The sequence below is a fragment of the Gymnogyps californianus genome, chromosome 2 (genome assembly GCF_018139145.2).
Source record: "Gymnogyps californianus isolate 813 chromosome 2, ASM1813914v2, whole genome shotgun sequence".
Taxonomy (NCBI): domain Eukaryota; kingdom Metazoa; phylum Chordata; class Aves; order Accipitriformes; family Cathartidae; genus Gymnogyps; species Gymnogyps californianus.
This window is the reverse complement of record NC_059472.1, coordinates 111,550,773-111,564,174: the sequence shown is the minus strand read 5'-3', so window position 1 is coordinate 111,564,174 and position 13,402 is coordinate 111,550,773. Positions and strand designations below refer to the sequence as shown.

At 39.9% G+C, this 13,402-nt stretch overlaps 1 protein-coding gene across 3 annotated transcripts in view; it reads left to right on the top strand.

The window, feature by feature from the left end:
- The window catches only part of POU6F2 (POU class 6 homeobox 2), a 315,567-nt gene that overhangs the window by 300,155 nt on the left and 2,010 nt on the right, over nucleotides 1-13,402 (top strand). For all 3 annotated transcript variants that reach the window (XM_050892321.1, XM_050892323.1, XM_050892322.1), the window contains exons 8-9: nucleotides 2,070-2,238; nucleotides 11,426-11,594. In XM_050892321.1, the coding sequence (XP_050748278.1) occupies nucleotides 2,070-2,238; nucleotides 11,426-11,594 (338 nt within the window). The remainder of the gene's footprint in view (nucleotides 1-2,069; nucleotides 2,239-11,425; nucleotides 11,595-13,402) is intronic.

The following is a 13,402-nucleotide window of genomic DNA, read 5'->3' as shown; positions in this document are numbered from 1 at the left end:
GATAGCTACTACATTTGCTCCTCCATCCTCACAGATAAGCACTAACACCTTTAAGACTGTTCCAGATAGTGCGAAAGCATCTAACTCATCTAAATACAGTGCTTTTCTTCCCTCGCCTCGGCTGAAATCTTTAGTTTTGCCAGAGATTCCCTTGGACAACAGACCCAGAGCCCAAACGCATGCCTGTTTCTGAAAGCTGCAGTCTGGAGAGATGTGGGCGTAATGGATGGGCAGGCCATTTCTGCAGCATTCAGAGGAGGCCAGCCCTCCTAGTGGACTGCTTCCCTAGGAGAAGATATTATAAAAGTAGACGTTCTGGGTTGGGAGCTCTCTATAGATAAAACCCAGCCCTTAGTGAATTTTTTTTAAAGATGCCCAGTGCTTGCATGAGTCTGAAATCTGGAAGCCTTTCAATCAGCTTCTCAACTATTATCCCTTTGATAAAGTGCCAGTTTTCTTTTTCAAAATGTGCTTGATCCAAAAAAACTCCTTGAGATAATAAAATGTTTTTGTTTATTGATCCCTAGGGAAGTCAGAATAGGCTAAAACTGGTCAGATAAATAATTTTCATTATTATTAAAGGGTAACTCAAAGTTTCTTGCTTCATTTTGTGTTATATCATTCCATGTGGGAGGTAGAAAAAGAAGTTGTAATTTTTTCCATTCTTAAACAGACACATAACAGGAATAATGTCATTAAAATTGTTCATATGTATTCCACAGAAAAGTGTCATCTTGAATGTGATCAGATACCTTTATCTACTGTGCCATACAATTTGTTGTCTACTTAGCATCAGTCATTTCTATGTGTTCTGGGAGCATATTATATATAATTTGAGTATTACTAATGAATTCAGCTCCTTTTCTGAAGTCATTTGTTCAGTTAAATATCAAAGGAGAAAAACTCATACTCCTTAGAATTCAAGAAATAGATTTAAATTACTGACTTCAAGCAAGGCCAAATAGGCCTTTATCTTTCCCCCTTTCTGAGAATGCAGATAACAGCTATCACTTAAAAGTAAAGCCTTTTAGTACATTTTTTGCAATCTTTTTTGATCAGTATCAAGAATCAACATAAAATAAAGGTATAATAAGTAGCAGTCACCTGAGTGTATCAGGACTATATTACTGTATTATTAGGCTCTGAAAGGACTGTACTGGACTACTAGAAGGCAATTAAAAACTGTAAGGTCCATTGTGTACCTTCATTCTGCAGAGAGACTGCCCTTTGAATTTCCTGAGTTTTATGTAAAAATCAGTACCAAAGAATGTTCCTAGTTTTCAATCCCACATGAAAGCTTATTATAGGCAGAAGGGATTAATGGTTCTTTCCTTTCCCCTAGTGAACAACCAAAGACTACACTGTTGTAAAATTTGTAAAAAAAAAATTTTTAAAGCCAGATTCATGTACCTCAGTGTATCATTTGCATCTACTGTACTCGCTAGACTTTTTAGTCGTGTCTTACTTGACACAGTCCTGATGAGAATGGGGCTCAGAAGTTTCACTGTGTGTTTTAGGCAAGGACAATTTGTCGATTGAGAAATAAGAGTCGACATTTTGGTTTGTTTGCTAAATCTAATGTAATAAAACAAATTATTCCTTTCTGTAGGAAAGGGATTTTCCCCCAGTTTATCTTCTCTTCCCCATTCCCACTCTTCTTGGCCCTGGTCCTGCAGTATCAAAGGACCTCTCTGAAACAATGCTGATTTATATGAGAATCCATGTAGGGAATAAAAGTCTGACTTCATGAGTCAGAAAACAGGTAAGGTCATGTATTTATTAAATCAGAATGCTGCTGTGAATGTCATAGGTCTCTTATCACCCATTTCAAACAAGTATTTAGCTTCTAGTTAGATTAAATAGCTAGTTAAACTGAGAAAAAACAGAAAGTCAGAATTCAAAAGAGCTCAGATTGCTCCTGCTGTAACACTGTCACTTGAATTAAGTCCATGGTATTTAATGCTCCTATGAGATTTGTTCCCCAGAAGTAGATGGGTGAGATGGTGCATTGAAAGTTTCCTATTACTGCTTCATTTTCTAAATACCTATTTTTACATTTTAACATATAGCTCCATCAGCCCTCCCAGACGCAAGTGGGACAAGCAGCCTCACAATCCAATCTCCTGCATTTGGCTCACAGTCAAGCATCTATGTCTCAAAGCCCAGTGCGTCAGGCTTCCTCTTCTTCCTCCTCATCCTCCTCCTCTTCAGCTTTGAGTGTTGGCCAGTTAGTCAGCAGTAAGTATTGCTCCCTGGCTCTCCTTAATTCTCCCCTCTCTTTCTCCTCCTCACTGCTGAGTTTCCTGATCTGCCTTCCCTCCTTTTTTTTTCATATAGTAGATTGTATATTGCTAAGTAGAGTGACTCTTACCAGTGAGAACTGCTAAGTGCTGCCATGATGGGGCTTAAGGTAAACATGCCTTGAGAAATTGTAATCAATGCTAAAAATGGTCATAAAAATGGTAGCAGCCGTTAATTGACTTATGAGGGTAATTCTTATAACTGAAATGTAGTTTATGTTCTTTGGAAATGGGAAGTTTTTGAATCAGTCAATATAATGAATTATATTGCTCAGAATTTGGTGGGCAGACAGATCCTCCTACTTTTGGTTAGGCTGCTTGTTTGTTACTGTTTGTTTGCTTAGTTAGTGTAGAAAACCATTTTACAAACCCTAGCACTACACAAATCTAGAGCAAGAGACCTTTCTTGCCAGGAAAAGCTTGCACAATTTAAACAAGAACGAACTGTAACATGTGGGAGAGGAGAGAGAAGCATGCTGCTGTGAAATAACTGAGTTTCACTGTTAGGATTGTAACAGCTGACCTCCTGAACAGCCCTTTCTCCCAGATCACATAGTTCAGAGTCTTTGCTATCACCTTATCAGCATTAACTTTGGTCTTTACATAGCAAAACCAGCAGGTTAAAAGTATACATAAGAAGCATTAACAGTTTTTGCACATCTGCAAAAATCTGAGTGTATTGGATGACCTTGTTCAAAGATACTCCATGTACATATTTCAAGTAAACAAACACTATAGCTCACGCCATATTGGTAATGTAAAATATATGACGGATACAAGCTTATGAAGGGCTTGGAGAAACTGTCATGCAAGGGAAGATGTGAAAAAATCTTGGTTAGATTATTTCAGAGATTGTTTACATGGGGAAATTACTAGCAGAGCTATAGTGGTAAAATTATGCTGGTATAACTCCCAGTGTGAATACTTTTATTCTGGAATAAAAATATCTGCATTGGTAGCTGTAAGTACATAAAATGTATACATACTGATATAATTATAGTGATATAAATATACTGCCATTGCTTTGTCAGTAAATTTTCTCATGTAGACAAGCTTGTAGGAAGAACACAAATAGAGGCTTCACGTTAAAAATACATAAAGTTACCCCTTGTCTATGTGGAAAAATTGAGTAAATTAGCTAGTGCAGAATAAGTTACTTTTCAATGGCTAGTCCAGAATAGCCTCCCTTGTGGATATTCTTATTAAAAAAATATTCTAGAATAACTATTGAGGGGTACTCTACCCCACAATAGTTATTCCAGTCAATTTCCCCATGTGGATAAGCGCACTACACTTAAAAGCAACATGGAAGAAGCCCTTTTAAGTTTACAGGATAAATCCATCAAAAGTTAGGAGATGCTAGAAAAATAGTTGCTTGTTCAACTGTATGCAATTCCTCTCAGAACATGTATTTTATAATAACGATATACATTGTGATTAAAATGACGCAATCATGATTTTTTTCTCATCCTTCTTCCAGTGCATTCTCAATAGAATTGTTCTAGGGATGCATCAGAATTACTAATGCAACAGGCAGGCTGTTGTCCCAGGGTTTGTTCCCTACCTGATTCACTAAACTGTTCTCCAATTTGCATAACATTTGAGGTAGGGAGCTGTAGAAGGGTGAAGGATGGTCTTGCTTCAGGCGGTAGAGGGCTGAGGAGCTGGAGCCTTCTGTCTGCCACGTAATTCCAGTGCAATGGCAGGCAAGTCACTTAAAACAGATTTTTCACAAGTGCTCCCTCAATATCCAGCTTGATACTCTGGACTTTAATTTACAGAAAAACCTGGTACTCACAGTTACAATTTTAAGTGCATTTTCACTGTGGAACTGTATAAAGAACCATTTAAAGACACAGTCTAAAAAATCATCTCCTACTTGACCTAGACGGGGTACCCAAAAATGCCTTTTCCCTTAATATCTGTCCACTTCTCTGTGAATGAGAAGGGGAAGACCCTCATCTTGTAGAAACACAAGAAAATAGATTAAGATTTAAAAAAACAGAAGAGCTCAAGAGGAAATGTCTTTGGTGAAGAGCTTTAATTGAGGTCTGGGGCCACACACTGAACAAGTAAAAAGGCAATACATCAGTCAGTTCCTCCGTAATGAAGCACAATTCGTCCTGTGCACTGGATGAGGCAGGGGTCTGGGGAAAAAGAACTGGTAATCCGGGGCTCAAAGACTATGCTACACTGCATTGTGGGCTACTGTAACTCCAGCATTTTGTAGCTTCTGAGTGTTTATTTGTGCAGCTCTAAGGGTGTTCTTTTGGCTTCATTTTTTGCTTGGATAAATTTCAAGGCTGTTACAAAAGCAGAATAGTAATGTAAGTCAGTCATATGGTGAGATAATGCTTATATTCATAGTTGGAAATATGAGATCTTCTGTCAGTTGAATGGATGGAAAAGCTGATATGTTGTGTTATCTGGTTGGTCCTGCTCTAAAAGGAATAAGACACATACTGTGCTCATGGATTTGGCTGAGAGCAGAGGAGGATGAAGCACAGGAGTATTAATTTGGGGGAGAAGGGGGATACGCTAATGAACACAGACTTTCTACTGGTTCCTGTAAGGCTTGACTCCTTCCACCACTTGTCCTGTTCCAGTCCCATTACTTCCTCATGCTGTTCTCCACACAATCTGCACTCCCTTTGCCTCCGTGCTTTTGTTTGTCTTGCCTTCTCCCTGCAGTCCTTTCCCCGCAGTCCATCATTCCTCAACTCCTCTTCCCATTTCAGTTCCCCTCCAGCTCCTGGTCGGTCTCTGTCCCCAGACCATATCTGTGTCCCTTTTACCAGCCTTTTTATTAGGTAGTTTCTGTCCTTCTCTACCTTGTTTTATCACTAGTGCCACCTCTTTTTCCCTGTTTTCTTTCCTCTACCACAGTGATTACTACTCTCTGCACAGTCAGGCCCTCTCTCCCTCCACTCCAAACTCAAATCCCTGCTCCTTAGTAGTCTTCAGATTTTTTTTCCCTTCTATCATTTCTTTTTCTTCAGACTCAAGGTTAATTTTTGCCCCCTCTGGATCCAAATCATGCAGACGACACTCCCACTCTCCCTGGAAGCCATCAGAGGAGTGTGGAAAATGATCACCAACAAGAGAGGCGAGTCGGTCTCTCTGTCTTTACTGCTGTCCTGGCCCAAACCAGGCCAGAGCCACAACCATAGGAGGGGGGTTCTTTTCCATCTGCTTCAGCCTTAGGCTCAAGTATCCTCAGTACAGAGAAAATCTTAAGGAAAACTCCACACAGAGGTCTAGCAAATCTCTGCTGAGTAGCTACGAGCTTTGGAGGCTCACCTGCTTGGACTTGTTGGAGACAGATTTTTACTTGGGATGGCAAGAAGCCCATTACTGACATAACAGCTGTCTCCCTGACACCTATAAGGCCATGCTTCAAGTTGTAGGAAAACTGAAACTTCTTAAAGAAAAGAGGTTATTATAATTTTTAACCTGGGCAGAACAACATGTTTTATTAGCCTCATTCTCAGAAGTAGTTGACCTGAAATTTGTCTTATAATGGCAAATGTCAGGCAAACTTAGCCATAGTCAATACCCTACCTGAGATAATGAATGGCACAAAGAAGATAGTTGGGGTGCTTCTCCTTTGCTCAAAAAAGAAGAAAGCTCAATTAAATCAAGTGGGCAACTCAGAGTAAAGAAAATACTTTTCATACAATCAGACTGAGGAGGGCATTGTGCTTGGGAATTAATTCACTGGGACCCAGATCTTAAGAGCATTCCAAAGGAAGAGGCTATTGATAGGGATCTCCTGTAAAAAAGCATAATGATAATTACACATAAATACAAGGTTCTGGAATTGTTTTAATTATGTTTCCAGCTTCATGCAGTCCCTAGCTATTCAAGACCAACAGACTGAGTAGTATGAGGGACAGATCAATTCATTTCTGCCATTTACATAGCGCTATCACACAGACAGACATAAAACAGTCATCTCAATGATCCTTAATGGCTGTCCAGCATATTCTTGAGAGCATGTAGCCAACCACAAACTGGAGCTAACACTGCATGCATAAGCCTGCTTGAACTGGCACATAAGTCACAATGTTCCAGGACACAAGAGAGCTACCTGCTGGTTTCTAGTACTGTGGAAAGAGCCTACAAGAAAGAAGAAAATATGGTCAGTTCAGTAGGGAAAGATCAAGCCACCTGTGTAATGAAACATGAAAAGGCAGACAGGATCTTTTACAGCTTTTTGTTGTCATTGATAATACCATCTTTTTAGACAAATAGTCTTAATTGATCTTCACGAATTTGAAAATTGTTTCATGTGACTAAAAACCCATTTGCATACAACTGTGACTGCACACAGGGAAATAAATAGACAGAAAGTCACCCCTGTTTTGCTCCTTTGCAGAATCCATTCGGCTTCTGGGTGCAGATCCCTGAAGGGCAGGAGCACCACTTTGTCAAGCCTATGGCCCATAATTGAACAAAGCCGCCTTAGCATCCCAGCTCCCACACTGGCTAGAAGAGCTTTGTATAACAGGTCTACAGTTGAAATCTAGTGTCTGACGAAGTCCATTCAAAGTCTTTTAGTAGGATGAGGCCTGCAATGGGTCAGTGGTTCTGAAAGAAATCCATAGGCATGAGGGCAGCAAGAAAGAACTTGTGGCCTCCTGAACATCTCTTTGATTGCTTTACCCCTCCTGAGGCAGGAATGTTTTTGTTTCCTTTTCCTCATTTGTTCCAAAGCTGCAGTCCAGTCCTCCAGCAGAGGCCCTAGAGTCGAGCACCTTGGTAGAAATTTGCCATATTCCAGAAATTGTTGCTAAATACAAAGTTCATGTAAAACTAGGCATATTCAGCTACCTTATTCTGTTAATTGAATTGCTCAGAGCAACATAACCTCAGCAAGTAATCGTTTGGGGCAAGGTTCTGCACACTTACTGTAAAGAGAGTAACTCTCTCTACAAGAGGCCGCCTCACATCAGTGACATTACTAAAGTACTATGAGAAAGGGATCAGAACTGGGCTTTAATAACTTCAGTGTTCCATGTTCCTTGTTTTTATTTCTTTTACTTTTCATTCTACTCATATTTTCTATATGATTTTACATTTTTTCTTTAACATGTTTCCTAATTTTAAAAAAGGTGCATTTTCTTCCCTTTTTTTAAAATTTCCCTTTATTTTTTTATTTCCTGTCTTTTTTCCCCCCCCCGGATCGTTGTGTTCTTTATAGCTTCTCCCTTTTATCTCATCCTCACCCCTTCATCCCTCACCAGCAACAAGTGCCAGTTATTTTAAAGACAAAAAATCATGGTTGTTTCCAAAGAAAGGACGTTTAAAAGGAAGTTCTTCCTAAGCAATGACTGCAAGATTCATCTCTACTCTTTCTGTCCCTTCTGTATGATTTCTTCATATTGTCTCATCCTATCTCTGGTCTCTTTTTTCTTCTTTGTTTTCTCTTCATTCAATTCTACGTCATTATTCCTCCTTTTTTTCCCATTTCATTTTCCTCTTCTCAGATGCATCCCTCTGCTCATTTCTTTAACTTTTCCACCATATGTTCTCTTTGTGGAAATCACTGGTTTCCCCTCATGCTCTGAGACTTGTGTCTCCATGAAGTTCCTTTCTTCCTTCCAAATTCATTTTACTGTCATCTGTTACTATAAAATTAAAATGCCTCCCACAAACAAATTATTCTTCTTTCTTTCCCCTGAGCTCCAGTCCATTTTCCATTAACAATGTTTTGTCCTGCCTTTCTTATCCAATTTACTTTCCATTGGACTTCCTCTGCCAGCTATTTCTCCTCCTGTCTGACTGGGGAAATCATCCCCTGTAATCCCTCCCGTGGTAGAACTCTGCAACAGAAATTTGCTTTCTCCTTCAGGGTGCACTGATTTCTCTGTAGCAACTCTTTCCCCTAACTATTAAAATCACAGCATATTTGCACTCACCAACGAACTCATGTGGGATTTTCAGAAGAATTCAAAAGTGGGAGTAGTATTCCCTTTAGTAGGAAAAAAGGAGTTTCAGCGCAGAAGGAGAGCCTGTGGATTTTATTTCTTCCACTCTGCTTGTCCACCTTCACCATCCACCAGGACATCCGGGGGAATTTTAGCTGACTTCCTTTTTGTTAAGGTGTATGTACACATATCCCCTAAAATGGTCCCAGACAACTCTCTCACCTTTCTCCAGCACCCAGTAGTTTCCTAGACACAACAGCCATTGTTTTATCAAGCCGTAATGTACACTGGGAGTCTTTAAATGCTGTTGCTGTAGATCCCAGCCACTCAAAGAGATAGGTATTCTTTATTTTCCTGTTGGCACTGTGCTGCCTTCTCTAGGATAGCCACCTAATTTAAAAAGCACCAGTTTATGTACAGTCTTCAATAAGCTACTCTTCCTAAAATGTGAAGTGCACTATACACTTAACTGTTCTGAGAGCTCAGAACTTATTAAAACAAAGTCCATTATCTGTTTGTATATGTTTATGTATGTGTATGTATTAGTCCACAGAATCCAAGATTATGTATTGATGGCGTTTTAAAGGCAATAGAGTAAAACAGACTGGTGCTGTTATATGATGATGTCAATAGTGGTCTTCATAGTACTATTTGAGTTTTATGGAGCTGACAGAAATCAAGGGACCACTTCTGTGGATTTCAAAGGGCTTTGAATCACACCTGAAGTAGAAGTGGTTCTGATTTGATACGAACGCTATTTTCCCTAGAGTTCAGGGATACAAGGCTTCAGTGTTTCAGTCCACCTCTGTTAGTACTTTCCTCCTCCCAAAGACGCTATGTAAGAATGAAGCTTCTTTCTCAACAGATACTCTGCCATATATTACAATCTGTTCCCATATTCCTGAAGTGCATCACAGGTTTTTACTCATCTCAAGGAGAGCTCAGCCTAATTGTTCCCTCGTCCAAGCCCCCCAAGCAGGAGAGGACTTTCCATGATACTCACTGTTGCAACAGTGCCATACCAGAAGGACCCAGCAGAACTTGGCAGAATTTCTCTGTAATCATGTGCGAGCAAATAATCCCTGAGCTTTCTTACCTCCCTTTTTATTCCTAACAGGAGTTGGGGAGGTTTACAGGTGCCAGTTGCCATAGCGTTTGCTACTTTGAAAGTTCTCTGGGAACACCTGAATTGTCCTTTGTAACATCCCTAATAGGCTTAGTCAGGGGCCTTAAAGTGAAGGAAGGAAAGAGGTGAAGAAGGTCACCATCTTAGTGCACTTTACTCAAGGGAATCTTTGAGGCCATTATCATTTATGATATTTTGTACATTTATCAGGTGCTCTTCAGAGACCCGAAGGGCAGATAAGCATCCAGCTCCATTCTGTGTCTCTGAAAATCAGAACTAGTATGCTAGATAGACTGTGTATGGGGTAAGTAGGAAAATTTCACACCTCTAAAGGCAATTACTTTACAAACCTGAGTGGCCCCTGTCATAGCACCGACTACTTAAAAGCAAATAATATGCACCCTAGCTTTATACTGAATGAGTGCATGCATGTGTGCACGAGTGAGCTCAAGCACAGCACTGACAACAGGAGGGATGATTCTGAGTGTGAAGGATTGTCAAAACTAGGTTCAGCCTATGTGCGTGTTTACCTGTATGCATAGTTCATGTGGTCCCTGGTTGCATACACGAATATTTTAAAAATACTATTGCTATGTGTGTTTCTTACACTCAAGCTACGCATCGATACAAGCTAAATTTATATAGCAGAAAAACATCTTCCTTCTGTCTGTTATTGGACTAAAAGATTTTTTATAGGACATTTCCATCATAAGGGAATTTTACATCAGGTTTATAAACCCCTGAAAATAAAAGCTTTGTTACTGTAATGCTGACAAGCCCTTAGCTATAGCAGTATTAGCAGGAGCCACTCTCATATAGGGTTCAGAATAGCAATGTAGTCTAGCACCGTCCTTGGACAACTGCTTGCATTTACGGAAATTGATGGGTTATTGTGCTGCAAACTTTTCACCTAAGAAGTCTGAGGAATGAGGTGAAGAACAATAGAGATGTCTCGCTGGGAGAATGGCTTCACTACACGCAGGATTGCACAACACTTTGAAATCTTCCTCCATCCCAGTCCCACGCTGTCTCCAACTTGGCAAACGCTTTCATTTAGCCAGGGATCAGTAGCTTGGGGGGGAAAAAGTTCCATTCTCCAGCTGTTGTGTCATTTCCCTTGATAAGTCCTAAATTGACCGAGTTATCCAGCACCAAAGGAGCTTTCCTGTGGTAGACATGCTTTATTATGTGCCCTTTCAGGGACAAAGGCTTCTGTGTCAGTAAACTGCTAGGGAGAGGAAGGACAGATTTATTCTCACAGCATCATAAGCATTATCTTCTGAGGGGCTAATGTAAAAGTAAAAAATTGTGCAGCATTACCATCTGAAACCTAATGGCTGATGTTGCTGCTCCTTGATTATCAACCTGATGGGAGGCAGAATGAAAAGCTTGAAAGGCTGCTTCTCAGAAGGGCATATTTTAAAAAATGATTTTTAAATTACGGAGTTTTTAAAGGCAGCATTTTGTTTGGGCTTGTTCATTTGCTGGGTTATTTTGGACGTTTGGCTAGCAGTTTGGGTTGGATATTGTGGAAAAGGGAAGGAAGGTTTGTGAACCTCCTTATTTGGCATTAATTTTAGATAAAGCAGAAAGTCTTGATTTCAAATTAAAAACCCAAAGCAGTTCGTGCTTATATTTAGCCCTCCCCACAGACTGCAAATAAATATATTAACACCAGCCTTCCTTCTGTATTTGATAAGCACGGGAAACAGGGAACATGACTTGTCAGCCTGGGGAAGATTTTGCAAGGCAGAAATGGCAGTGAGGAGCCCAGTCACCCCCTCACTCTGAGGCGAGTTGGCCATTTTCAGGAGTTCAGCAACAAAGTATGTCTTTGAAAATCTTTCACCAGCACCTGGAAACACTATAGCCTAGTTAGCATTTTGGCAATCTGAACATGCTTCATAACACACCTGACAAGGCAAGCCTGTTTCTGTTTGGGGAAGAAGAGAAAGGGATAAGTATTAAAAAAAATGAACATGAACGTCTTGACAATGAAAGGTGGTGTAAGCCTAGCCGACTCATATGTGACGCGAAGAACTGATGTGATTAAAAAAATATTTCAACAGATCCTCAAACAGCCACTGGAGAGGTGGATGGGGTGAATCTGGAAGAAATCCGAGAATTTGCCAAAGCTTTTAAAATCCGGCGCCTGTCCCTTGGCCTGACACAGACTCAAGTTGGCCAAGCCCTAAGCGCCACCGAAGGCCCAGCCTATAGCCAGTCTGCCATCTGCAGGTAACAAGTTACATCATAAACTCTCCTCTCTCTTTGTTCTTAATAATTATTCAGCTTATTGGGAGGAGCATGCTTGCATTTGAGTCTCATGTCTTTAGAATGTATTATTTTATCTGGGATTTAAATTAGCCAATAACGTTGGTATCTGGCAGATAAAATTTTCTTATTGTGTACCCCTAAAGTAACTTTAGTCTTTTTTTTTTGCCGCCTCCTTTTTTAAACAAGTGAGAAACAATGTTCCTGGCATTGAGACTTAATTCAGTAGACAAGCTGGAGACCCTGCTGATGCTGGATAAGCACCAGCTGACCCTCTTCATACTGTGCCATTTTCTACAGATAGGGTTACTGAACAAATATTTCATGGCTGCATCCCTGCTAAGTTAAAACCTGTATTACTGTGGTTAGCACTTCACATATAGGATGTTAATGATGATTTACCTAGGCAACACAGAAGGGAAAAAATTATCCTTCCTGCTATCTTGCAAACCAGCAGCTATTCACCTTTTATCACCCAAATGTTTACTAAAAAAACAGACAACCCATGTATGCAAAGCAGAAGCAGAAATCTGCCCTAATCATAAGAAATGATAATACAGTCTTGAAAGAGTGAAAGTAGTTAGAAGAAAACACCATATATGCATGTATGTGTGTTACAGTAATCCCATGTTTATGCATGAGGTAACAAACACACTTAGGTAACAGCTTTTTCCTCTTGGGCAATGCCTTATAGTCCTTCTCCATCAGTGAAAGCCAAGAAACCAACTCTAAGCTCATTTAAGTGGATTTTGTTCTTGGTGATCCATGAAATGCTCTGTCTTTTTATCTGCTCTTTATACTTTTAATGTATTCCCCATAGAACGGAAGTGTACTTTTCCTGCAGTTTAAGACTAAGGTTATAAATAACATCAGTATGGGGTAGTGAGCTTGCAGCTCACATTTTGCTCAATGATTTTCCATAAAACCCATTGATTGTTGTTAAATACAAAAAGCTCCATAGGATCCTCTCACTTCTACGGTCTCCCCTACTGTTTTTTCTTATAAGATACCTCCCTGTAGAAAATAACCTTTATTCAGTCTATACAAGGATACTACTGCTGGGAAATTTGTTTCAAGACTTGTATATCGTTATACCAAACAACATGTACTGCAGTATCAACACTAACAAGCAATGCCAATGATATGAATGCTATTGCTCCCTGTCGCTAAGGATTAATTTTTTTTTTTTTCTTCCCATTGGTAAAGAATGCCTAAAACGGGTGGAGTTTTTAGCAACTGCCAATTTGTTGTAGCCTTACGTTGCTGTTTAACATACTATACTTTAAAGTGATAAATTGCAGTTTCCTTTGCTTTTGCCTAGTTTGCCATCTTCTCATTTCCTCCATCTACCTCACACCTGAGAAAACCACTGGGGATGGTTTGAATTTTACTAAGAAAAAGGGTTCCCCACTAACCGATTATCAAGAAAACCCCAATAAAGATGAAGTTGGAGCACAGACATGGCTAACAAAAGCCCAGAATGTGGATACCTTTTACAGAGGGCTCCTTAGGAGGGGCAAATTGCTCAGAACATGAGGACTGGGTGCAGAAGCTGGTCCCAAATACTTTCAAGGTTATAGGTTTTTTTGTTTCCTTTGGCCGCCCCAGATGGATATCACTTTGGGGTGTAATAACCTGCGATGACTGTGCATTTCTTGTTAAGCACCAAGACAAGCTGCTTCAGTGGCAGTATGCTGTTCCTCAGAAATAGTAGATTTAACTTTTCTTTCAATGGTAACAAAGGAGTTTTAGTACGAACTCCAGGGTAATGG